Raw genomic sequence first — 26,182 nt, 5'->3', positions numbered from 1 at the left:
CGATAACATATAAAAAGTAAATGAAGAGCGCGCGCAAGCAAGCAGAGATGGGAGAAATCTCTAATTCACCTAATAATATCAATCACTGCTGTCAATCATTCATGTACAGTATCAGTTCTAGCTAAAGATTACACAGGGATGAGGGCTACAACTTCCTAACCTTAAACAAAGTCCACTAGACAGACAACCCGGTACTTTGATCCAACATATTGTATCATTTCCCTAAATACCCAGGTGGAAGAGAACCTATATTATAGCTACTACGCCTGCTCAACCGGCAGTGAAATCTTTGTAAGGGTGTTTAGAGGAGACTAAAGATGAAACTGTACACAAGCCACTGAAACTGAAATTCAACCCAGCTCTTCGTATTCCTGCCTCCATTTTCCTTCCACAGGGCGAGAAGAAAACGCACGCCTGGAAAAAAAGAAGAAAATGAAAGCCAGCAATGTACATTAGACTTACCCGACGTGCTGGCTTTCCCTCTTCATCCATGATCAAATCTTGTTTACCATCTTGGCTATTAGCAGGTCTACCATACCATCTTTCAAGCTGTTGATGTAAGACTCAACCGGCTACAAAATGGCCATAAAACAACCGACAAACAGCAGCATAAAGACAAAAATGGCCCAGAAAACATATAAACATAATGGAATCAAGTAACAAAAACTGATGAACATGCCTCATCACTGTTTTCTGAACAGACTCCGAGCTGACTGCATCCCTGGACTTCAGCACCACTTCATGATGGGCAGCATTTGGCTTCATAGAGAGGAAAGACACAAATCAATAAACACAGGAAATGAAGCCCATGCAGGTAAACAAATGCACAAAATACAAGCTGAAGCACAAAAATTATCCACCAACCAAAAATGGGGGAAAAAAAGGCCTCACCAGAAAAGAAAAAAAAAAAAAAAAAAAAGGGTCCTGCTCTCAAAGTCGGGGATATGGATAAGAGTGAATAGAAAGTATGGTAAAAAAAAATAAAATATCTCAAGCGCATAAGCAAAGAAAACTTAAATCCAAAACCTCTAACTCCTGCAATTCATCTCCATATAACTGTGCACTATTTTCCCCATTATAGTTCACAAGCAACTTGGTATCTGATTTGTGAGAATCAACCCATGAAGATTCCTGGAGTTTAAACCCATCACGACTTCCATGGTTGTTGTCATAGTTACCTGCAAGAGACACAGATCCAACATCCTTGCTGGTGAGTTCACTGTTTACATGGGCTAATACACTGGTGTCTAAGATATATCCAGCTTTACCATTCTCCACTAAAAGCATATCACCATTCAGCTTATTCAACTCTTCAGAGACCTCTTTCTGCTGCTCAACCTGTTGCCTCTCATTCCTTTGTATGCCAGTGCCTCCATTTGTCAAATTGTCTGAAAGCAATTCTGAGGTGCTTCCACTCAGGCAGAGTCCATTGGCTTCAGCACCTTCCATCCCCCTCACAAGCACTGTCGACGAGCACTCATTCAGTGCAATGCCATTTTTTACACCAAGGAGATCAGGAGACATCGAATCCCGCCGCTGAGGTCTAATTGACTGCCTTTTCTCGGGACTCACTTGATTGTTCTCTGATCCTTCAAGTTCCCTTTTCCTGTTTAGACATCTTTCAGTAGATCCTGACCTGTAAATATCTCCGTTTTCAGGAGATATTGAATCCCTCTCCCAAGGACTAATTGACTGCCTTTTCTCGGGACTCGATTGATTGTTCTCCGACCCTTCAAGTTCCCTTTTCCTTCTTAGACATCTTTCAGTAGATCCAGACCTGTAAATCTCTCCATTTTCTTCAGATGATTTATCACCCAGCTGCTGATTTGTAAGCCTTGAAGGTCGACTTCGTTTGTAACCCTCAGGAAATACATAAGAAGGAATCTGTTTTCTACGCACATGATACACATATATTTCCATGCCCGGTTTCCAGAAATTATACATAGTGATCTGATGCCTAAACTCATCAACTGTTCCACGTATATCAAATTGCTGACCTTCCTGAATCACCTCTCCTGGCTTCCTCTGCAAACCCATAAAAAACGCACAATGCGCACGCTGCTTTGAAGAATCAACATAGTCATGGGGATATGGATGACATTGTAATTTCCCAAATGTGTCTCGTTCTATCTGCAAAAAAGTTGAGTAAAAAGCATAAAAGAACATTTAATTTTGCTTCAAAAGTCTTCAGTTAAATTGTCAAGTTTCAGGTGAATAGCGCCTACAATTAAAAGTTACTGAAGCCTCGTTCACAGATAACATTTTTAGAACCAACAGATATTACCATCAGAGTCAACTGCCTTAGTCGAGATTCAACCCAACCCTTCCAGGCCCGCAGGTCATCAACATCAGCTGCAATAATATCAACCTGCAAGTAGTTTTTATAGCTTTCAAAAAACAAATACGGCTCAAAGAGAGCACTCCACTGGGCTTTATTCAGCTCGATCTCCTGAAAATTGGAGGGAGAAGGGTGGAGGAACTTAGCAAAAAGCTGTCAAACAGCATGCTCAACAGACACCAAAATAGTGGAAGTTTTGATATACCTCGCATGTCTTGTTACCGAATTGGAACTGCTCCATCATAACTCTCAGAGTACTAGCTGACACATTGTAGCTTGAGTTCATGCATGGGTAAGCAGGAGTTATTATTGGCATATGATGACCACGATCCCAATGATTTTTTCGAGGATCCCAAACAGAGAATCCAAGTTCGTTGTCCTCTATTTCACAAAGCATAACTGGATTTGGCCAGCGCCATTGAGTGTAAACTCGGAAAAAACGGGAAACCAGCATGCTTGGTACTGCATTTGGATAAAGCTGACATACACGAGCCACAAGAAGAGCCCAATTTACACCACCAAGAAACCCAGTCACCTTAGGTAGAGAAAACAACACAAGTCAATAACAAATCCAGACAAAGATGAAAAAAATTAATCTGCAATTAAAACCAGACTTACATTTGAATAAACACCACGCCTTTTTGCCCAAAATTTTAAGCATCGAAGAGCCGTCCGGAAATTCTAGTAAACACCACTCAGACATTTCAAAAAAAAGAAAACGTAGTTTCTCTTAAGAATATAAACACAGCAATATGCATAAAGCTAAACAGTTACCTTAACATTAGGAACTAGCTTAAGTATATGATCCGCTACCCTGCATCCATTCAGACTCCGTCCAGTTGCCTCGTCAACATTATGCAAAACTGAGACGTCAGAGATGTCCAAATCCTGATAAAATTAGCCATGAAGTCAATATATGGAAAGCAATCTCATCCCCTAACAAGCTGACTATTGATAATGATGCTCCAAAAATTAACTACATGACTCAAAAAAAATGAATGCAACTAAAAGTATTAGAAGATTCAATCAAAGCATAACAGGAGTTATTCATGAATACCAGACTATTCATACAGAACTTAATTGAATTTTGGGCTATGTATAGTGAATACACTAAGATCCAACAGAAACAGGCAACCTTCAGATTGAGGACTATTAACTGACATCAGCAAGAGCTAAAGGAATTGACTCAATAGTTTCTTAACTTTTTAAAATGATAATGTTAAGAAATTGATTAATGAAAATCACAACATTAGCTTTGCTGCATTGAGAACAGCAGGTACACCCATCAGAATCAATTTGCAATCATCTTTGTTGAATAACCCAAAAAAAAAAAAGTGAAAACAAGGTATATAGATCACCCATAACTTCTGGCAGAAATGGCTAGGCTAAATAGTAAGATGAGGGGCAAAGATAGGGCCAGAGCAGACGGAAGAAAGTGTCAGAAGGGAAAAGACAAAAATTAATCAATAGGCAGTCCAGTCCCACTTTAAATGGAAATTGTCCCATTAGAAACAGAAAAAAATAACAACGTAAAGCGAAAGATGCTAAATAATACAGTGTGCGATGCAAGACTTCAGCAACTTCAACCAAGAAGACACCAGGATGACAAGTAGAATGAGCTAACAGAAACTTACATCTGGGACAACCAAAAGATCAATACTAGCATAAAGAAGATCAATTGAAATTCCATCAAACTTGAACTTCATGACGGGGACATGCGCATCTGGTACTGGTTGCAATTCACCAACTTCTTCCATCTCAGCCAAGATATCATGCAGCACATAGAAGAAGTCCTTCATCCACATAAAGCTAAATTTTAGGAGGCAAGATTATTAGCCTTACTTGTAAAGGAATCTGAGTGCCCACATTACCTCCCTCATCACATATGATGGCCCAACACATAATGTATCTATGTCAGCTCCAGGACCGTGTACCTAAAATAATAGAATTAGATGACTCCTGCTCATAAAGTTACAAACTGATCAACAAGAATATGCAAATTGCATTTTTTAGATTAAAAAAAAATCAGAATACTCAATCTAGTTTCGATCAATGCCATTGAATCTCAGAAAAGTAACAAAGTGTATGCACAACCAAGTACATCTAACATAATTGCATGTCCCTGTTTTCCAATAGAACTGACGGAAAGAGTTTAATGGTCAAAGGATTTCTGGAGGCAGAAGCAACATTAGAAGCATCCAGCCAGCTGATTCAGATGGCAGCACGATAACACTACAGCTAACATAACAGCAGAAAAGGATTAAGTACTAATTAGTGATAATATATATGTAAGATAGACTCCCTAACCATCTCAAAGATCATTCGACCAGAGTAAAAATTACTAAACCAGATCTTCACGAGAAAAGAAGATAGTGATAACCATTTAAAAAGTGAGATTTGATTACTTTCCTCTACAATGACTTTGTTTCCCTTAGAGGGCAAAATTGCAAGAGGCAAAGATTAGCACAAGTATCGTAGCAAGTACTTTGTCAAATACCAAAATATCCATCTAACTTTTCTAAAATAGCTAAAATATGTCATATTTAATATCTTTTAGTGCACTTATAAGGCTGCTTCTTTTCATACACATAACATGGATTAGGAAGCACAACTCTCCCTATTAACATCTAATAAGATTAAGACCTGGAAATAACTGTTGTCAACCACGTTAAACTTTTCTGAAGGCATAAAACGCTTACAGAAAATTGTGGCATATAACCAAGACATATAACTACACATTAACAAAAACTTGACAACTTGTTTTCCTTGCAAGTTTTTTTCCCCCAATTTCCAATAAGAAGATAGTGAATCTCAGAAAAGTAACAAAGTGTACGCACAATCAAGTATATCTAACAGAACTTCATGTCCATGTTTTCCAATAGAACTGAAGGAAAGAATTTAATTGTCAAAGGATTCATGGAGGCAGAAGCAACACTAGAAGCATCCAGCCAGCTGAAGCAGATGGCAACACAATAACACTACAGCTAATATAACAGAAGAAAAGAATTAAGTTTGAATTAGACAGCTGCTTCTTGCTTTTCCCCACTTAGATCTAGATAGATCTAGATTTCAAGCATAAGGGAGGGGGAGCATGTAAGACCAACTCCCTAACCATCTCAAAGACCATTCAACCAGAGTAAAAATTACTAAACCAGATCTTCACGAGAAAAGAAGATAGTGATAACCATTCAAAAAGAGAGATTTGTCTACTTTCCTTCAAACGACTTTGTTTCAATTAAAGGGCAAGTACTTCATCTTGATGGTAGGCAAATATGGTAGGCCAGTATTTTATCAAATACCAATATATCCGTCTGATTTTTCTGAAATAGGTAGCATATATGCCATATTTAATATCTTTTAGTGCACTTATAATGGCTGCTTCTTTTCATACGCATAACGTGGATTAGGAAGCACAACACCCCCTATTAACATCTAATAAGATTAAGACCTGGAAATAACTATTTTCGAGCACACCAAACTTTTCCGAAGACATTTAATCCTTACAGAAAATTGTGGCATATAACCAAGACATATTGCTATGACACATTAACAAAAACTTGGCAACTTGTTTTCCTTGAAAGTTCCCACCCCTTCCCACCCACCACCCACCGGTTTCCAATAAGAAGATAGTGAAATCATCCAGAAGGAAGGGGACCAATTTAAATAAAGTTTGTTTACCCCGAGTCGGTAAGAACCAAAAGTTAATATCAATGCATTAGCATCCTCAACCATCTGATCAGTATAACCTCGCAAGCGAGTAATCTCTTTCACCCAATCCTTGACAATCTGTTTAAAAAAAAAGAAAAAAGAATGTAAAAGAGGGTATTATTGATTACAGGCTAATTAACAAAGACATCAAAATGAGAAAGCTATGTCATTGCACCAAAGAATACCACCCAGAGAGCTCACAATTTTGCTAAACGGGCATGAAAATTACCACAGATAATTAGGACGTAGAGGAAAAGACAATATCACTGAAACTATTCAGATAGAAGATATAATCAATTGCTATTGATAACATCATAACAAGAAAAGCATGTCACCAGAATTCAACCCAACTTTATAGCTTAGGATAGATGCCAATGTACAAAATCACCAGCCAACTCTTAAATTAATTTAACAGATACTTAAATTTTATAACATTTAACAACCCATCTACATGATGCTAAAGTTCTCAAAATGAGCCGCAATTTACTGAAATTAATATAGATGACTCTGATATTAAGTACCCAATGACGTTATAATAAGCTGGTGATCACTTCATAATCAGCTAACTAGGACATTAAACAAATTCACTTCCCAATGCTGCACTAGCAACAGAGGATTCTCTCAAAATTCACTTATCAGTTTGAGATGGTTCTCGTTGTACTTCACATTCAGTATAAAGATCTCAATAAAAATCACATCTTAAGAACAAAAGGGATAGAGTCTATGGATATACAGTCGGCAAAGGAGTCTAATGTTCTGTAATCCTCCTCTCATTTAGTTGTCCCCCTCTTGTTTAGTGTCAATTAATAGCTGCAATGCAGTTATGATTTCACTGCGACAGCCACCTTGTAAATAACTTAGATTCCTATCTTAACTTTACTGAGAGCCATTGCAAGGAGAATACCTGTTTGAGTCGAGTTAGAACCTCTTCCCTCTTCACAGCCTCTACAGCACTCTCGTATAGCCCAGAATCGTCCAAAAACTAAACAAATTGAAGAAACCCGAACCAAAATCTCAGCCACCGTGCAAATATCAAACACAAAAAGAAAAAGTTCAAGGCTGTCGTTATGAATCAAACCTTTTCCAACTCCTTAGTTCTGAATTTTTCCGCCTCTGAGGGTCCAGACTGAGACAAGGGTTTTGTGACGCCATACTGCTTTGGGGCCGATTCCCGCGTTTGCCGCTGCGGCGGCGAAGGTGACATGGACCCATTCGAACCATCTGAACCCACCATCTCCAACAAAAAGTCCTAACCTAACCCTAACCCTAAGCCTAAATCCGAGAAAAACCTAATCTAAACTTAAATTGAAAAAAAAAAAAAAAAGAATCAGCGAGGATTGGTGCTCAATTTAATCAAAAAGCAAAATTGAGATCAAAAGCTGTCCCAATCAAAATCACAAAATTGGCCCCGAATTCAAAATATCGTTCAAACTGGACAGAGAATTGCTGAATCAAAACCCTAGATCAGGAGACAAAATAAGGCTAAGGGCTGGTAAAAAGTTTCCCGGTCAAAATTGGGCAAAACGAAAAACAGAAGAATTGAGTTGACCCAATTTATGGATCTGATAAGAGGAAAATTCATAAGCAAACTCGAATCCCCCAGGATTGCGAATTTTAGGACAAAAAAAATTTAAGGGAAAAAAAAATCCTCAGCAGTCCAACGAAACTTTGGCCTCTGGGGTTGGGGGGTGATAAAAGGAGGGGACTTTGACACGGAATGCCGCACGTTCACATCCTAAACCGAGCAGGAGTTGGAAAGAGAGAGAGATTGGGAAAAGGAAATAGATATTTAGTTGCGAAATTGGATTGGGACCGTCTAGAAGCAACAGTGTGTAGGTGATTATTTTGTTGGATCATTGTACAGTACTTTCTTCGGGGATATTTGGGATGGATGATGCTAGTATTTTGTTTGTGGGGATAATTTTTTGTAACATTTATAATATCACTGAGCTCCCTTAAAATTTTTAAAATCTCACTTACCTCCCTTAAATTGATATTCTTTGTAACATTTTAACCCCTTTGAAGGATATACAAGAACGATAATTTTTTTGTTTCAATACTACCCTTATATTATCCTACTTATGAAATTTATAACAACAATAAAAAATAAAACAAGGTTGAATTTTTATAAGGTGTAAATTTCTTGAGGTAAACTATTTATTTTAGTTGTATTTGACAAAAAACAAAATTTACACATTGAAAAATTCACACATATGAAGAGATTATTTTAATTTTCAATACAACTTAAACTACACCATGAATTAAAACATATTTTTCCAAAAAATATCTTGATTTCCTTAATTGTAATTGTGCAGGAAATTTTTTAAGGTGTTAACTCTCTAAAATCCTCCTAAGTGATTGATCTTGACTATATTTAATTTCTATTCTACCATGACGCCAATGTAAAGAAATTTGGACCATTATTAGCTAGCAAAATTGTTTTATTTAAATTTTTTGCTTTTAAAATTTTATTTTATTTTGGCTTTTTTGTTAAATAGTTATTAAGAGCAAGGGTGATGTTGTCAATTTGACTTTTGATATGAATATTTAGTATTGTCAAACTGACAATGGAGATAAGTGAAATTTTAAAAAAGTAAGGGAAGTTCGGTGATATTATGACAAACCTCAGGGAAGGTTTATGAAATTATCCCTTTGTTTGTGCGGGCGAATTTTTTTTAAAATTCCTTTCTTTAACGTGTCTGTGCTTGGAGGAACTAGGAATTAAAAATTGGAATTTCGTTTTGTACTTTTTTTTTTTTTTTGTTATGTGAGAGGATTTTAAATTTAAAATCTCTTATTTATGATTTTTTTTACTTCATCGCCCAATCCAACCTTTTCTTTTTATAACGTTGATTGACAGGTGGTGGAAAAGTTGTGAAGGTGGAGAAGTGCGTAGTAATCTACCACGAAGAGAAAGAGCATGCATGCAAGCAAAAAGTTGGGAAAATAGTGGGTTGGGATAAGTAGGGTTGCTGTATTTTTCTCTTAAAAGATGTAACTTACATGTATAGCTGTACATTAAATTTATATACACAAATACGATTTGAAACGTATAACAAAATTATTATATGACTATCTACTAGATTGTGTAAGGTATACATAACTATACCAATAGTCCAATACTATAGTTGATCACCCATTAAACTATTATCCGCATCAATTCAATAATTTTTTGTCATGAATTAGCCATTAAACTAACCAATCAGCACATCCGTGCCCATCGATTATTACTCTTAATTTACAAAATAATTAGAACCATATTTTAACAAAAAATATCCGTGGTGAACAAATATATCTTTGCATTTTGACACGTGTTCTGATTATAGCAAAAGTTTGTGACCCAACGGAGCGTTGTGTTTGTTTTGGATAAAGCCATAAAGGGCAGTTAAGTATGAATTTCAAGTTTTTGGGATAAAATGAAATGTTTTATGAGTACTTGTAACAATCAAATCATGGTTTTGATATGAATTAGGTATTTTTTTTGGAGTGTTTTTTTTTAAAATTTTACTATAGCGATATATTTAAAAATATCTTCACGATAAAATCCACAAGAAAAAAGGGGAAATAGTACTTAGTCAAATTTGTGTGATGGGTGATTTGAGGGGCACCTTAGATGATTTCCTCTTCCTTGTTTGAACGGCTGTTTTTTTCCAAAATTATTTTATATTTTTCATGAATATATTTCTTAATCATTTTTTATTTTAATTCACATATATCAAATTATTATAAAAATCTTTTATAAAAACTCCAAAAAATAACAATTCAAATGGCTATTATTTTTCAAGATTCAGTACCAATTTGGAACGTACTCAAGCCTGATTCATGATGCTTTGCTGCCGACAAACAAAATTGGCTTGGAAAATAAGACTCCATAGCTGCAAGGAAAATGTACGTTGGCCAAACTTTGTACAGGCGCATGAGTTGTCAATAACTCGTTGGAATTTAGCTGCATTGCATGTGAAAAATTCTCCGTGTACAGAACATTTGTCGGCGGTGCTTTGAAATTTCTAGCTGCATTCGTCGGTGTGCTGAAGAGGATATTCATTGACTCTCACAAAAGTTGTGAAGGTCGGAGTCGTCGTGTCCGATTTCATTTCGTTCATCGTACAGTATCAAAAGATGGTCAACCTAGAAGGTTCTTCGAATGCATCTTAATCTGTTGCTCCACGGATTTCGGACTACCCACATTTCGCAATTTCTTCCCTTTTTTTTTTTCGTCATGATCCAAAATGCAGCAAGAACTTTCCTTTAATCTTTTGCCATTATTCCTGGCCCAAAACTTTCAATCCGACTCTACGTAGAAGTAAAATCATACATACATACACGAATACATATAGAGGGTACATGAGGGCGGGTGACGCAATATTAAATGGTGAAGGAGATCAAAATAACTAGACTAATTATTTTGTTATAGGAGAAAATGAAAGAATAAAAAGTAAACATTTATTCTTAACTAAATTTATTAATAGGCAGATTTACGGGCTCCAAGTTAAGAGTTGGGTTTCGGTCTATTGAGCTGGGCCAAAACTGTGAGCCTACACATCATGTTTCTAGCCCATCAAGAGTGACAGACTCCCGACATATAGCCTTTCTCTAATTAATTATCATGTGGTTACGCATTCTCCTTGGGGTAAATTGAAAAATGCTTTTGTTATTATCGAAATGCCCCAATCTTACGAGTGGTATTTATGTAAATTATTATATTAGCTAGCAAAAATGTAAAAGAGTCATATTATTTATGTTATAGCCGTCATAGATAGCACACTTCTTTGGTTTTACTTTTACCAACAAAATGGGACACTGTCAATTATATGGGAAAAATCAGTATAGGTGAGGAATAGCAAGAATCGATTAAAAAAAAAATCCCATGGAATAACTAGCGGCCGTTGGCCTAATCCTAGAGGTGGCAATTTGTCCCAAATCCTAATGGACTACTCATGTCCAAAAGGACTTTGGGCGTGATGGATATTGTAATTTGATATTGGGTTTAAAATGGGATGCATCACAATTGTACCCATTATTTGATGGAAAATGTTGGGAAATACTTGGGTACCCGTTAGGCCCAAATATCTTCCCAAAAAATTTCATTTATCCAAAATTCATCTCTGATTTTTTTTCCAAAAATCTAATTTTTTTTCACTTCCATTTTCTTTCTTTTCCTTTCTTCACTTTCCTACAAAAGAAAACCAATTAAGTAAAAATGACTTCATTTAAAGAACTTTAAAAAAATAAAGATAACAATAAAAATAAATTGAATTGATAAAATCTTGGTGTCTACGAGAATCAATGCTTTACTAACAACTGTTGGCACCCTTTATGTTGATTTTATGCTAATTGTTGAACTATACATAGATTTCTATATGCAATCCTGTTATCAATTTTTAATCAGCTTCTTCGTTTCTGTGCTAGCTTTATTCAGCATTTAATGTGAACTTCTTTTGTATCAAATTTTGGAAAATTTAAGAATGTCAGTAAGAATGAATTTGGTGTTAAAAAATCTTGTTTATAGTCCTCGTGTCAGACAACATTATAGGTAAGGTTGGAATATGGATGTATATCTATCTTTTCCTTTATTTGTTAATCCAATTTTTGGTTTAATCCAGGAAGAAGATATGTTCATTCTTACCAAAGATATGTTAATCCAATTTTTGCTAATCCTAGTAGTAATTGACAGTGACCCCTTTTATATTATATTTAGTAGTTGTATTCATGCTCATATCCTTTCCACTTTTCGCAAAGAATAGTGTGGCCCGAAGTTGGCGTACTAGTTGCGAGTAAAGAACAAACCCCACCCGAGTTGGGCCTCTGTGTGTCATTTGTGGTCCATGTTCGTTTTTGGTAGGTGCGTTAGGATTTCTTTTGGATTGAATTATATCCAGGAAATAGCAACTTTTATTATAAGTGTGTTTGGATATTCTTTTAAAAGAATATTGTAACTCTTTTTTTTTATGTGACATATTTGAGATAAAAGATAATTATTTCCATGGTAGCAAGTGAAAAATTTAAACAATATTTTTAAGCGTCATATTATGATATTTTACAATTTTGTATATGAGATAAAAAAAAAAAAATCGACTTTCACGCTCTCACTTTTTTCCCTTCTCTCGCGGGTGCATGCAATTCGCGAATTATGCGATACGATCACCAAGCACGATATTTGGGTTGGTGTTAAGGTGGGAGGGGAAATAAGTAAAAAATTTTGGATTTAAAATCTTCTATTTACTTTAAAAAAGAAAGGAAAGAAAGGAAAAAAGAAGAAAGACCCAGGATGCTAATTATAGTATATGTTTTGGGTGTTGATCGGCGGAGTTTGTTAGAATTGACTTAAAATCTGCTATGCGTTACTGAGTTATATACATCTGGTAACCTGCGACACCAACTTATAATTGTTTCCCCCGGAATCCACGCGTAGAATTCAAAAAATAGAACCAAATAATTACAACTAATTTGAATTTCAAAAAAAAAAAAAGAAAAAGAAAAGAGCATTCATTCATTTGTGGTCGGATTTTGTATAAGACCATCCACAGCAGCGGTGGAGTGCTGCGCCTTTTCAGCTTACCATTTTTCGCTCACGTAATGGTGGGATGCTGCTAAATTAATTAATTGCTCAACTACCCCCTCCCCACAACTCTTACGAAACCGAAATCCCTCCTCGGGAACTTTACCTAAACTCTTGTAGTCCTCTTAATTACACCATATCGTCCTGGAAATTGTCCTCGTCCATACGAATTCAACGCAGCCTGAGATCTGCTCACTCACTACCCACTACTATTCTGCTGTTTTCAGTTTCAGCCAAAGCCATCATCTTGTTTCCAGAGAGATTTTCTGCACTAAAAATGGCAGAGATTTCTAAGCAAACCAACTCCAAGTCAACGAAAATCCATTGAGATACGGGGACCCAATAAATATCAAAAGAAATCTTTCCTTCATCAGCCCTTTTGTTCTGGTACATCTTATCTTATCTTACACAAGAGAAACCTATCAATGAAAATAGTAGCTTTAATGGTTGATTCAGAGGAAGGATAGTACAGTTACTACGGTACACTGAAAAATCATTACTCTCGCATCACGTACTTTTTTTATCAGAATCCCGTCTCATTATTATTATTTGGCTTGAAAAGCTCATGAGAAAAGGCTAAGAAAGATAGGATAGACTCATAGAGTCGGTCAAGACTTCATGCATGTTATTATAGCAGGGTATGGGAAGAACCAGATAGTAAAAGTTTTTTTTTTTTTTTTTTGTTAAAAAATAGTTCATCTTTTTGGTACACGCTGCTCCAGAAAGTTGGAGGGATGGGATGGGAGACAGATTTTGTAAAGTGTATTACAGAAAGTTTGTTTACTGTTTGATAAAGTGATTGAGTGAGTGGTTTCTTCCAGTAGTTTCTCATTGGAGGAAGTAGAAGAGTTGATTGCTTTTTTGAATTTTAGAAGAAGGTGCAGTTTCAGTAGCAAGATTCAAGCTTGGCTTTTTCCCCTTCTGTCTCTTGTTTTCGTGATTGCAATTGCTACTTATACAGTAAGTAAGATTTTGTCTGTAATTTCTCTCTGTTTCTTTGACTAGCTTTTTGGTAGAGAAACATATTTTTGTTTTTGGTGGAGTGAAGGCTAAGAAAAGTGCGAAATGATTGTGCTTTCTGTAAGCAGTTGTTTTGAGTTCTCATTGGTTGAAGGTGGAAGTTTCATGCCTTTTTCGAATTTTAGGAGGTAGCAATTGTGGGGGCTTTGAAGCACTCTCGAGTCTCAATCTCTCTCATAGAAATTATTACTCTCTTTTAGCGTAATTCAAAACTTTTCACACTACTGATTTTGTCCGTAATTTCTTGTTTGTTTGGTTGGGATGTTTCAGTAGTCTCTCCCAGATTTAATTATTTTGTTTTTTGAATCTGTTTCTTTCAGTGATGCCTTTTTGTCTTGTAACACACAGTTCTTCACGAGGTAGTGTCAGAGCCATTCGGCCAAATAACCAAATCTATAAATTAAAAAATAAAAGAATAATGATAATAACAAAAATAATAAAATAATATACTAATCTTTCTCTCTCCATTCTTATAGCACGGATGCCTTCTATAATACCTTTTCCTGTTCACTCCCCTGGTTCTATTCTCATCACTTCCGCAGCTTGTTTGCAACACGTAAAAGATTTCAAGTGTCCCTTAACAGAGAGTACCCTGCATAAAACATTTGCCACCCAAGTACGCTCTAAAGATTGCAATCTTGACAGGTTCTCTTTTCATGTCTGTAGGATTACATTGTCTCAAGACTGCATCTTTTCTTTGAGCATATTGGAGTGAAAAGGAAAAGAAGAGGAAGATGGGAAAAGCTACAAGATGGTTGAGGGGATTGTTGAGAATGAAGAAGGACAAGGAAAATGTAGAGAATTCTTCAAATTGTAGTGAAAAGAAGGAGAAGAAAAGATGGAGTTTTGCAAAATCCGGCAAGGATTCTGGGATTGGGGGTGGTCAGAGGCCGGTGAGCATTCCGGTTAGTGATTCAGCTTGGCTTAGATCTTACATTTCTCAGACGGAGAAGGAGCAGAGCAAGCATGCCATTGCTGTTGCTGCTGCCACTGCAGCAGCTGCTGATGCTGCAGTAGCCGCAGCTCAGGCTGCCGTTGCTGTTGTGAGACTTACCAGCCAGGGCAGAGGAGCTATGTTCAATGGAGGAAGTAGGGAGAAGTGGGCTGCTATCAAGATTCAGAATGTCTTCAGAGGTTACTTGGTAAGTTGGGTATCACCTTAACGCTGATTCTTGAATCTTGATTGTTTGAGAATGTCTTCAGAGGTTACTTGGAAAGTTGGATTTCGCCTTTAAAGTTGACTCTTGAATCTTGATTGTTTGATGCTGGACTTATATCGCAGGCTCTATTTTCGACCCTTCATACTTGGCTGCTATCTTTTTTTGTGTAAATTACTGTTTGCCTCGGAATGTCAGCAAAGCAAAGTAGTCCCACCTCCCAACGTTCTGATTGAACAGTGATTTTTTAAAAATGCTTTTCTTATTTTCTCTTTCCTTTTTTTTTTTAATCTAGTTATCATAATCTTGTGCTTTTTTATTTTTCGGTTACTTGGGATGTTGCCTCTCCCTTATTTGTAGGATTTTGAAATTGAAAATGTTGCTTCCGCATGGCATGAACTGGGTAAAAAAAATGGTGCTCCTCATTATTGTTGTTTTGAATTATCAGTGTGTCTGTTTTGTTCCGCAGGGTTTCAGTTTTGCATATATCTTTATTGTGACTTATTTCTGTTCGTTTCTGGATTCCAAAGATCAGTCCTCTAAGCTTGTAGTTTATGAGTCTGCATATTCTTGAAAGGTGAACTGATTTTGGTACTATGACAGGCGCGAAAAGCTCTGAGAGCTCTGAAAGGACTGGTAAAACTACAGGCTCTGGTCAGAGGTTACCTTGTTCGAAAGAGAGCCGCAGCAACTCTACATAGTATGCAAGCTCTAATTAGAGCTCAGGCAGCTGTCCGCTCCCAGAGGGCTCGTCGCTCTACCAATAGTGATTACAGATACCCACCGGAAATGAGAGCTAGGAGATCCATTGTATGATGACTAAACTGAACTCTATATTTGATGGATTCAGGTTAACTTGGTTTTGCTCAACATTTTTTGATGCCTTCTCAGGAAAGATTTGACGAGTGCAGAAGTGAATTTCACAGCAAGAGACTGTCAGCTTCATATGATGCTTCGCTCTCTGGATTTGATGACAGCCCAAAAATAGTCGAAATCGATACGATCAAGCCAAGATCAAGGTCTCGCAGAATCACTACTACTTGCATGTCTGATTCTGGTGATGATCAGCATTACCAGGCTATGTCATCGCCTCTTCCTTGTCCAGTTCCAGCTCGCTTATCGATCCCTGATTGCCACCACTTTCAAGACTACGATTGGAGCTTCTTAGGCGATGAATGCCGGTTCGCCACTGCTCAGAGCACCCCCAGGTTTATGAACTCCGGTCGTTCCAATGTCCCTGTAACGCCATCCAAGAGCGTCTGTGGTGATAGCTTTTTTAGGCCATACTCCAACCATCCAAACTATATGGCAAATACACAATCATTCAGAGCAAAGTTGAGGTCTTACAGTGCTCCAAAGCAAAGACCAGAGCCAGGGCCAAAAAAGCGGCTTTCGCTGAATGAAATTATGGCATCAAGAACTAGCTTCACTGGCATTAGAATGCAGAGAACCTGTGCCCAAGTTGAAGAAGATTTGAATTTCTGATTCCTTTCCATCTTATTCAAGCTGATGAATCTTGGGATGTCAGAGTTTCATGTGTTGCAACGGGTAACGAGTTTTTGAATAGAGAAGAGGAACTAACCAACATTAACTTCTCTATGCTTTGATTTTCCTTAGCAATACTACTAGCTTAGAACAGAGAGCGCTGGTGTAAATTAATCGATAGAGTTTGACTCAACTCAACTCAACGATGGATGATGCTTCATGAATGAGAAATCAATTAAGTTAGCTATCTCCGTCCCTTGTCATAGTGTTGGTGTAAATATTCCCCTCGTGCTTACAAATTCGTCATGTTCTTGCACTAGTTTCCAAGCTTTCTTGATAGTCTTTTTTCTTTTTTGTTTCAATACATGCCATATGAATTCATCCCAGAGATCCCAAAACCGGTTTTGGTTCAACACCCCCTCTTCACGGGTCAAGAAAAGCATATAATTCCGACTTCCAAACAATTAAATATAGACATGTACACACGTCTTTATAAGGCAAGTCCGTAGTAGAAATATTCTTCTGCTATTAGAAAAGTGAGATCGATCATCGATGAGCCTTCCACCTTGCTCGAAAGTAACAATTAGTACCAAAAGAGAGAGGAATCGGATAACGTCTTGATTTTAAAAGAAAGAAAGTGGGATAAATGTGGAGGAGGACCGTCTTGTGTTAGGGGAATGTGGGCGTCCTCTTCCCAATGCTTTTTCCTTCCTTACTTTCTGGTATGAATTATGAAATTTACATGCAGGCAAGTGGTTAGTCTAAGCCAGAAAAGTGGGGGTGCACAAGGCTGAGGAGGGGCTCTTCTTCCCTCCCATTAATGCTTGTTCTTGCTAAAGCCAAAAGACAGACGCTCAGAATGAGCTTTCAGCCGGAGAGGACAAATGTGAAATTATTCCATTTATACGTCGGAGAATATTCTTCCTTGGCAAAATGAGTAATGATAATAATTGCATGGACTCAAGCTGTTGCTGTTTCAAAATTTTTCAAATTCTGGATGCCTTTCGGGTCCCGGCTTTAAACCCCAAAGTCCCAACTTCCAACTAGTCTTCAACACAAACTTTGACTCTTATAACTAGTTTGGGAGTTTAGAATAGAAAAGAAAAGAAGAGAAATGATAAGTTAGAAAAGAAAAGAAAGGATCAAAGTTTCTATCTAAGTTGTTTGAGAGTTTTAAAAGAGAAAAGAAAGTGAGTAGTTTTCTTTTGTTTGGGAGTTGAATGCAAAGGAAAGAAAAAGATACTTAAACAAATTATTTTACAAATATGCTATTTCTATAAACAAATGTGAGAGGGATTCATCAGGTATTAAAATGTTTTGTATCAAGATTTTAAGGGTAATTTGGTCATATTGAAAAATTTACTTAAACTTCTATCCGTTCCTTACCTTTCCGCCCAACATTGGGCGGAAAGTTTTCCAAAAGGTGGAGGGCCGTGGAATCTTTCCTATTCTTTTATTTTCCTTCTCATTTTAACTCCCAAACAATGGAAAAACTTTCTTATCCCTTCAAAACCTTTCTTTTCTTTTCATTTCCATCCTCCCAAACTAGCTATTAGAGAGGGTATGCTCGCTCAATCGGCTAAGCAAAAGATATGAACACTAGTCCCATGAAGAAGTTTGCAAAGTGCAAGAATTATAAAGCATTAGTCCCATAAATTTGATTCCTTGTTGTCTTAACAAATTATTAAAGGGGCACGAGTGTTGATATTGTAGTTTTGTCTACGTCTATCCCACAACAACCTAAAATACCACTTAATTTTTTTTCTTAATCTAAGAAAGAAATCCAACTGGACTTACAGGGATCAATAGAGATTTAATTACTATTGGACCAGACGGGTACACTACGTACCTGAATGAATTTTTTAAAGAAATCACATATTATAACAATTGTTGGGAGGCAAGGTTTAAACCCTTAACCTCCCACCCCACCAAATCTAAAGTATTTGATAATGGACAACAGCCTTTTTACAATATCACTTAATTGAAGTTATAGAACATGTTTCCATTGATTTCTTTTCTTTTCTTTTTTTTTGATATGCTTTTAGCTTTTGGATACACAGTACACGTCCAGTTATATTTTCAACCGTATTTTTCTCTCAACTTTTGTTTATTCTAAATCTAAATAAATCCAAAATCAGAAACACTTGCGGTTTTCTAATCTCAAATGGGGACTCAACTCCATAACCAAAAACACGAACAGGGATAAAAAAAAATAAATTGGTTGATTTTTATTCAGGTGGGAGGCACGTGATTAAGGTGGTGTCACTGCAATATGCTAATGAATCTTAAATTTCTTATCAGTAATGATTAGTATTTGATTTGATTGATGTGTTGGGGGATCTCTTGAAAATCGAAAGCTGCTTTGCATCACTCATTCGCCTGTAAGAAGCCAGAAAAGACACAGGTTCAGGGTTGGTTCGGTAATTTCAGAATTTTTTAACTGTATCAGCTTCCGTTCCGCTGACGTCATATTAGATATTTCGTGCAGTGTGACGATAAGATTCTACTCTGCCCTGCTCTTGGACAATTATTTGATTCCCGTAATTGCCCTTGCTCCTAGTATCTTATCCCAACACAAGTGCCACCGTCTCTGGTGGAAAGGTCAAAGGAGAAACATCCTTCCTTTGCTGCATTGTTGTAGTAGTACTTTTCACACAGGTTTTGAAATGTTAAGGATAACGGCACAATTTTTCATGCAGATTATTTCTTTTGGCTCGTTATTGACGCAAAGCATCTTTGAAGGCTTGACAGGAATTCAAGCACAAGATGTTTACCACAACACAACACTTGATGATCATCTCGGATGGCTTAGTTGGTGTTGGAAAATTATGATGTATGACACATTTTAGAAAGAGTAGAGTTAAATTGAAAAATAAGTGTGTGAGAATTAATTGTTTGTATTAAACAAAACTAAGCTTACAATAATGTTATCTTATGATTCTTGCTTTTTCACTGTTGTCTCTTATGATTTTCTGATCTCATGTACCTGTGACATATTGAAGCATTTTCTCTCGCTAATGCAGATTTATAATAATGAATTTATGTCTTTTATAACAAGAAAAAAAAAGGTACTTACTCCTACGCGAAAATAACATGCAAAAGAGTTCTTTTTTTTAAAAATATATATATGTATATATATATATATATATATGCATATTGCACGAACCTCATGAATGTCAACTTTCACATTGCCCATAAGAGGAACACAACTTGGAAAGCCAAGATCAAAAGATTGGAAATTTTATTCTTCTTTCTTTTTTCACAATATTGTTAGATTAATAATTCTCTAAGAATTGACTTTTGAATTATAATTATTAACCGTCATATATCTGAGTTTAAGTTTGATTACTACTGGTTAGAATAAGATAATAACATATTTGTAGGTAAAAAAGAAATGCCTCTTTTCTCTTTTATCTCTTTTGACTATTTCAGTAAATTCATTCATTCATATTTTTTCTTTTATGACTATTTCAGTAAATTCATTCGTTCATATTTTAGTATTTAAAATTTCATAAAAGAGTTCTCTAGTCATGCATGGTCCTTGGCTCATTTAAGCAATGGCTAATGAGATGATATAAGCAAAAATTCGAGCATAAAATATATTAATACGATGTATTACAGAATCTCCAATGAACACTATCAACTATTTACTGCTATCAGTTATCAGGATACAGCGTATTAAATTCTAAATCTGTTTAGATGGTAAATTATTTAGGATAAATTTTTGAAAAAATACTGTGGTGTTTGTTTTATATGATATATATGAGATAAAATGGTGATTAAAAATGTATTTAAGAGATTTGATGGGATGTATTTTAGTCCTTTCTTACATGAAAGCTTAAAATAAACACATTAAACCAACTAATTATAAATAGGAAAATATGAAAATGACAAATTCAGTGACTTTGAGAGCTAAAGAAATCTATCATTGCCCTATTTCTTTATCCCTACATTTTAAATATCTTCATAAGTATTATATATCAGCTGCTATAGCGTGTGCCACCTTAGCGTCATTGTAAATAATAATATAGCCTCGCTAATCCGCATTTGATTATAAAACCATGGGGCAAATGGGACAGAGGAACAATTGATTAGTTGACATTTTCTATTTGCATTGCTAATCCTTCCCTCAAGAAAAGGAAGACATTAAAATAAAGGGCCAAAATTTGAACGTAGAGAGAGAGAGAGAGAGTTATTAGTATTTAAAAAATTTTTGCAAGATTAGAGAAGCATTAACCCTAATTAACTGGCATGTCTCTACTGATTCAAACACAGTGTGTGAAAATATGAACTCGTCTTACACTTTCCTGTGGATATCTCTGTTCACGAGAGAACATGGGAGGTGTTTTGTGGTTGGTCCAACGGCTATGGCCGGCGTCATCATACCCCTTCTCTGATGTACTAATACCACTAAAATACTTAAAATTACTATTATAAGTACACCATCTAATGATCTAGGGAGGTTTGTTAGGGATTAATTAACGCAAGAAACGAGGTTAATTTGTTAATGCAAATCGAGGAGCTCCAATTTGATTAGGCCCATGAACTTATAGAGTGGAGGGCTGCTAATGGGGTTTGAAACTTTGAATTTTGAAAAGCGGGAGAGTGAGTGGGATTTATTAATTGCTTAACAGATACACTAAAAAAAATTAGTCAATTTTTTTTTTTTTCAAAGTAATGGGTTTGCTGTTCTTAGTTAACGGTACTTGCTAATTTACTAGTCCCAACATGTTGAAGACGTCTTCTTGCTCACCATCCTATCCTCAAGTCAAAGAAAATGCTTGCATTTATGTCTAAGTCCAATGTTTGCTTCATTGTACTCGGTAGCAGTACCATCTTTGTGGGTCAATTCAAACGGTAAGTTTGCTGAATTAAAATCGTCACTTTGACCTTTTGAAGCCATTCACTATTGTGCAAATAATTGGGTAGGAGATTATTTGCGTGTTTTTTTAAATTTGAATATCATTGCATTGCAGTACTTTTCGTGATGCAATATACGTGAAATAAAGTGATGATCGTGAATAATAAATAGATAATTGAGAAACGTGTTTATAATGCAAAAAATATATATATATTTTTTTGGCAAACAATAGTAGTATATCCAAACATCCTCCCCAATTAGGCTACTTACTTTTTAACTATTCCGTCTGAATAGCCATTATTTTGGTTTCAAATTATGTACTTGCATCATAAACACAATTTCTAACATACTTTTGTATATTTTCAATCATTTTTTTATTTCACATACATTACATTCATTACAAAAAAAGTGATACAGTAATTATTTCAAATAATCTTCTATCCAAACAAAACTGTTTCTTATCCACTTAAAAAAAAGTTACTTTGAAACATAAAAAAGACTTTGCATTTATAAACCAATTATTCACCCAAAAATTAAAGTATACCATAATCAACCATTTGACCAATACAAACTTTTTGTGAAAGTTTCTGCATCCGATACCAATAATAATATCAAGTGAGCTTCGTAAAACTTTCAACTTTTGATTTTGTGAAAACTTTTCGAGTGAACTAACTAGTGAAAAGGTACAATTACAATTTACAAACAAAGCCGAATGCCACCCACTTTGTCCATGTGCCCCTTTGACATGGACTCATCCTAGACAAAACTGGTGTATAGGGACCATAACAACGACTCAATATACATTACGTATAATAAAAAATAAATTATAATCTAAATGGGCTCTTAGGAATTTTTTTTTTTTGCAAGTTTAAAATATTTTGTTCATTAAAGAATTGCTGTTTGATGGTGAATTTCATATATTCTCAATCCAAAATAGTACTAACTATTAGTCTATTATAAGGGAAATCCTTTTTATTCATTTTTTTGGTCCATGGAAAATTTCGAACGTTGCAAGGGCAAAGAGTAAAGAGAAGGTTTGAGGATTGAATTCCCTTTATCATAATTACCATTTTTTTTTAAAAGAATTTGAAAGCCGTAATTTTTTCCGACGAATGTCCGTAAAACTTATTTAACTAACGTTCCCACTAATGCTGAATCTTGAAATTGGACATACTTGAGAGCGTATGGGCCTTGGGTCCCCATCATCTCAGAGGGAACGAATACTCCTCCCTAATAGATATGGATCAAGGCCAATGCAATCATGGGACTTAGAGCCCGCCCAGATATCCCCAAGATCCGAAGGATGACCCTTCCTTATAGCCGTTACAAACTTCCAGCTCCCAACGGTCAAAAAGAGAGAGAGACTGAAAATTCAAATCCCCAACTGCCAAAACCAGACAAACCACCTTTCTTTCCCTCCTTGATAGTTGATAGTTAATACCGCCTGTGCAACTGCCTCCAAGAAAGCACCTGGTGCTAACAGTTCAAAAAATCAGAGAACCGCTCAATCTTACAAAGAAGAAGATCACCAAAAGAGAGAGAAAATTTCTCCAAGACGAGCATAGAATTTCAGGGAAAACAAGCTTGAAGCCATTGATGGACAGCTTTGGAAAGGGTTTTTCATCACAACCTCCTGCATCCCCAAAACTCTCGATATCAGGTAAGCCCTTTTCCCCTTTTTTCTCTTACTAATTTACGGAACTTGCATTTTGTAATATGAGTTGTTTTTTTTCCTTTAATCTGTTTGATTGTTCGTATATTTTGGGTATAACTGAGAAATTCTTGGAGTTATTGTGTTAATCAAACTTGTTTTGGTCCACTCTGCCTGCAAAAAGTAGGATCTTTGATGTTAAAATTTCTTCAATCGTCAGTTTTCTTGTATTTTGGGTAACCGCGAGTGCTTTCTTTAACTAAATGCAGGGGAAACTAAAGAGAATGATGTAAACCATGACAATTTGGGATCTAATTTCAAGTCTCAGAACCCCAAGAAACCTGTGACCAAACACTTCATGTCACCTACGATTTCTGCAACATCTAAGGTTACTGTTCCAAGAACAAAAATTCTGGCTGAGAAAATTGAATCCACAACTTCTTGTGATAATGCCCATTACCCAAAATCTCTGATCCTTGAAGCAAAAAATGGCCTCCACTACACAGGTTTGGGTGCCTCTCCTCACTGTGATCAAACATCGAGCTGGGCTAATTCGGCTTGTGTTAATGCCTCTGTTTTCTATGATGGTGAGGTGAATAATTGTTTTGCTGATTCTTCTGTGAGGCCTTATGACCCTTTGACTAACTATCTCTCCCCAAGGCCTAAGTTTCTGCGTTACAAACCAAATAGGAGGCGTGAGATACTCCAAAGAAGTGGAATTTTTACTTCCCGGAACCAGAAAATTGTTGATGAACAAAAATCTTCAGAATGTGATCAAGAAGAGCTCTTGGATTCTTCTCCTCAAGAAGGTTCTTCACAGATAATGATGATTAAGGCAGAGGATAACCATCATGATGGTCAAGATGCTGATGGTGACGAGGATGAAGAAAGCGAGGAAGATGAGGTGCCAAATTGCTGGTGTTTGAAAGGATTGGCGAAATTTCTAGTTTTGTTGGTTGTCATAGGGCTATCAACTTCTTACATATCGTCTATGAACAATCCTAGACCTTCACCAGTTGTACAAGCTACTGGAGGTCTTATGGAAGGGTACCACAGAATACAGAAACATCTATTTGAAGCTGTCTACACAAATGTGCATGGTAGTCCATGGCAAAATGGATCAGAGCGAACTTTAGGATTTACTCTGGATGATGATCATGAACTTGGAAGATATCAGATAGATTTAGATGATGAGGAGGAATGGGATGAAAGCACTGATGAGATAATTGAAATCCCTGAGCCGCCAACTGGTGAATTTGAAGATATCAGCGAGGATGATGAAGGGTGCCACACAAATGTGCATGGTAGTCCATGGCAAAATGGATCAGAGCGAACTTTAGGATTTACTCTGGATGATGATCATGAACTTGGAAGATATCAGATAGATTTAGATGATGAGGAGGAATGGGATGAAAGCACTGATGAGATAATTGAAATCCCTGAGCCGCCAACTGGTGAATTTGAAGATATCAGCGAGGATGATGAAAGAGATGAGGAATTGATTTGCCCAGACTGGAAAAGTGCTGAAATTATAAATGATAAGGTGAAAGAAACAAATGAGGCGTCTGATCAGTTTCCAGTGTTTGAAAATGCTCAAACTGATGCAGCAACTGACCAAGAACTGAATGAAGTAGAGAAGGATTCTGAAGGGCTGCAGCAGTGTGCAAGTTTGGAGAGAAAGCCTGCTAATCTAATTTACAGGGCTGATCAATTGGAAAATGATTACAAGGCTGATCAAATTGAGGGGGCTAAAGCAGGAGAGGAAATGACAAGGAATAGACCAGAGAGAATTGAAGATGCTACAACTATTAGGGATGGTGAAAATTATGACAAGGCTGAAGAACTAGACAGAATTTATGTCGAAGAGGAAACAAATGAGACTGAACTGCAGTTATCTGAAGCTACTACTAGCAGTGTAGGAGATGAAATTTTTCTGCCTGCGAAGATAGAAATTGATGATGACACAGAAGCTCATGCCCGCAGGTTTGAAATAGGTGGCAAGTCAATAAAGGATCTTAACTTCCTGGACCTTGAACCGATTGCCATAGCTATGATAATGTTCTCTATATTTTCCATTTTTTTGGCATGTCTAGTTTACAGATATCGCTTAAGGGCAATACCAGCTCCTCTGCATGATTCTCAGCTTGAAGCGGCTGACAGAAAAGAGAAACTGATTCAAGCACAAGTTTGTGGTCAAGTTGAGCATGCGGAAGAGAGAGCTGAGTCTATTTTGAAACCTTCATCCGTGACTTTTTCATTTGAAAAAGCTCACAAGGAAACATACATCCATGCACCAGATGTCGAGTTGCTTGGAGAGTTTGTGATTGGAGAATTCAGCACTGTTAGGCGGAGTTTGGATCGGAAAGGCAGAACGATTGAAACTGGAGAGACCATTTATTCCATTTCTCATGGGCAGTCACGAGCTCAGCCAGTTGCTCGAGCTCAGACACTCAATGTTTCAAGTACAGGTTCTCCTTCATATGGAAGCTTTACAGCTGAAAAGATCATGCTCAAGAAGAAAGAGGTAAATCTGAACATATTTATTTATACTAAGTTTCGTTTCTTTTTACAATTTTCTTTCTGGATGAGTCAGTCACTTTGGTTTCCTATGTATCTTGATCCCATGAGAGCTTAGATAACTGCTTCATTTGCTAATACAAAAATTCTTAAAAACAACTACGAAAAGGAAATCGCCTCCATGAGGCTTATATATATATACTGGGAGAAGTTGTCATAGCTGTTTTTGAAGCATCTCTTAGACACTTCAGATGATGCAAAATTTGATACAAGAGCAAGTATTCAATCTCTATTTTTGGCTGAAACAGGGAGGCAGAGAGGGAAATGTGAAGGCAATAACAACTCCAGTGAGGAGATCAAGCCGAATTCGGAACCTTTCAGCCACATGCCCTTGAATTTAGTTACAGATAGATGCTTTCTATCTTCTTTTCCCTTAATGAAACAGCTCTTTGTTGTTTCAGCAGCTAGCCTTCTCTTTAAACAAATTACAAGGGAAGCTAGCTGTCTTAGGAACTAGTCATTGCAAAGCAGGCTGTAACTTGTACAACAATATTAATATATGCTTCAGTGACAATTCACTTGGCTCTAAGATCCTTTCCCTATCTTTTTATGTTTCCCATAATTCATGGCTAATATGTTCCTAAGACGAGATGATAACATCTGTTCCCCATATGCTTGATACATTACACAGACTTCTGTTGCAATCCAATTTATTCCTGATTACTGCAGAAAATTGATTTCTTGAAATGCATGCAAAAACGTGCAACCTCTCTTATAGTTCCTTTTCCTGCGAGTTTGGAACCCGCAGCACAAATGGCATGATCTAAGACAAGCCTTTAGCTTCTCTTTTCTGGATGTCAAGACATCAATACTACAAACCTTAGGA

The 26,182-nt window shown here is 36.5% G+C and overlaps 3 protein-coding genes across 12 annotated transcripts; 2 read left to right on the top strand and 1 right to left on the bottom strand.

The window, feature by feature from the left end:
* Positions 1–46: 46 nt before the first annotated feature.
* LOC113767554 (nuclear poly(A) polymerase 4-like) lies at positions 47–7,858 on the bottom strand. 8 transcript variants are annotated; one of them, XR_003468025.1, is made up of 12 exons: positions 7,125–7,857; positions 6,951–7,028; positions 6,017–6,124; positions 4,210–4,272; positions 3,973–4,131; positions 3,113–3,226; positions 2,957–3,019; positions 2,544–2,873; positions 2,285–2,449; positions 1,179–2,130; positions 680–759; positions 47–572 (listed from the first exon to the last, which is right to left on the bottom strand). XR_003468025.1 is itself a non-coding variant. In XM_027311687.1 (12 exons), exons 1-12 carry the CDS (start codon positions 7,278–7,280, stop codon positions 545–547), a joined length of 2,448 nt encoding a protein of 815 aa, XP_027167488.1. In that variant the 5' UTR covers positions 7,281–7,856; the 3' UTR covers positions 47–544. The 8 variants fall into 8 exon arrangements, 6 of the variants coding, with proteins under 6 accessions (XP_027167488.1, XP_027167486.1, XP_027167489.1 ...); XR_003468026.1 differs by having other exon boundaries at positions 47–414; XM_027311687.1 differs by having other exon boundaries at positions 1,027–2,130; positions 7,125–7,856.
* A 4,807-nt stretch (positions 7,859–12,665) lies between these two features.
* On the top strand, positions 12,666–16,530 carry LOC113767320 (protein IQ-DOMAIN 14-like). 3 transcript variants are annotated; one of them, XM_027311370.1, is made up of 4 exons: positions 12,666–12,992; positions 14,292–14,767; positions 15,386–15,592; positions 15,674–16,530. In XM_027311370.1, the coding sequence occupies exons 2-4, from the start codon at positions 14,360–14,362 to the stop codon at positions 16,265–16,267; spliced, it is 1,209 nt and encodes a 402-aa protein (XP_027167171.1). In that variant the 5' UTR covers positions 12,666–12,992; positions 14,292–14,359; the 3' UTR covers positions 16,268–16,530. The 3 variants fall into 3 exon arrangements, with proteins under 3 accessions (XP_027167171.1, XP_027167170.1, XP_027167172.1); XM_027311369.1 differs by having other exon boundaries at positions 12,666–13,085; XM_027311371.1 differs by lacking the exon at positions 12,666–12,992 and adding an exon at positions 13,121–13,565.
* A 6,055-nt stretch (positions 16,531–22,585) lies between these two features.
* LOC113768307 lies at positions 22,586–25,866 on the top strand. Its single transcript, XM_027312601.1, has 3 exons — positions 22,586–22,788; positions 23,049–25,303; positions 25,605–25,866. The coding sequence occupies exons 1-3, from the start codon at positions 22,725–22,727 to the stop codon at positions 25,689–25,691; spliced, it is 2,406 nt and encodes an 801-aa protein (XP_027168402.1). The 5' UTR covers positions 22,586–22,724; the 3' UTR covers positions 25,692–25,866.
* The last annotated feature ends 316 nt before the right edge of the window (positions 25,867–26,182 follow it).

The sequence above is a fragment of the Coffea eugenioides genome, chromosome 4, assembly GCF_003713205.1.
Source record: "Coffea eugenioides isolate CCC68of chromosome 4, Ceug_1.0, whole genome shotgun sequence".
NCBI classification, from domain to species: domain Eukaryota; kingdom Viridiplantae; phylum Streptophyta; class Magnoliopsida; order Gentianales; family Rubiaceae; genus Coffea; species Coffea eugenioides.
This window is presented reverse-complemented; position numbering and strand designations above follow the sequence as displayed.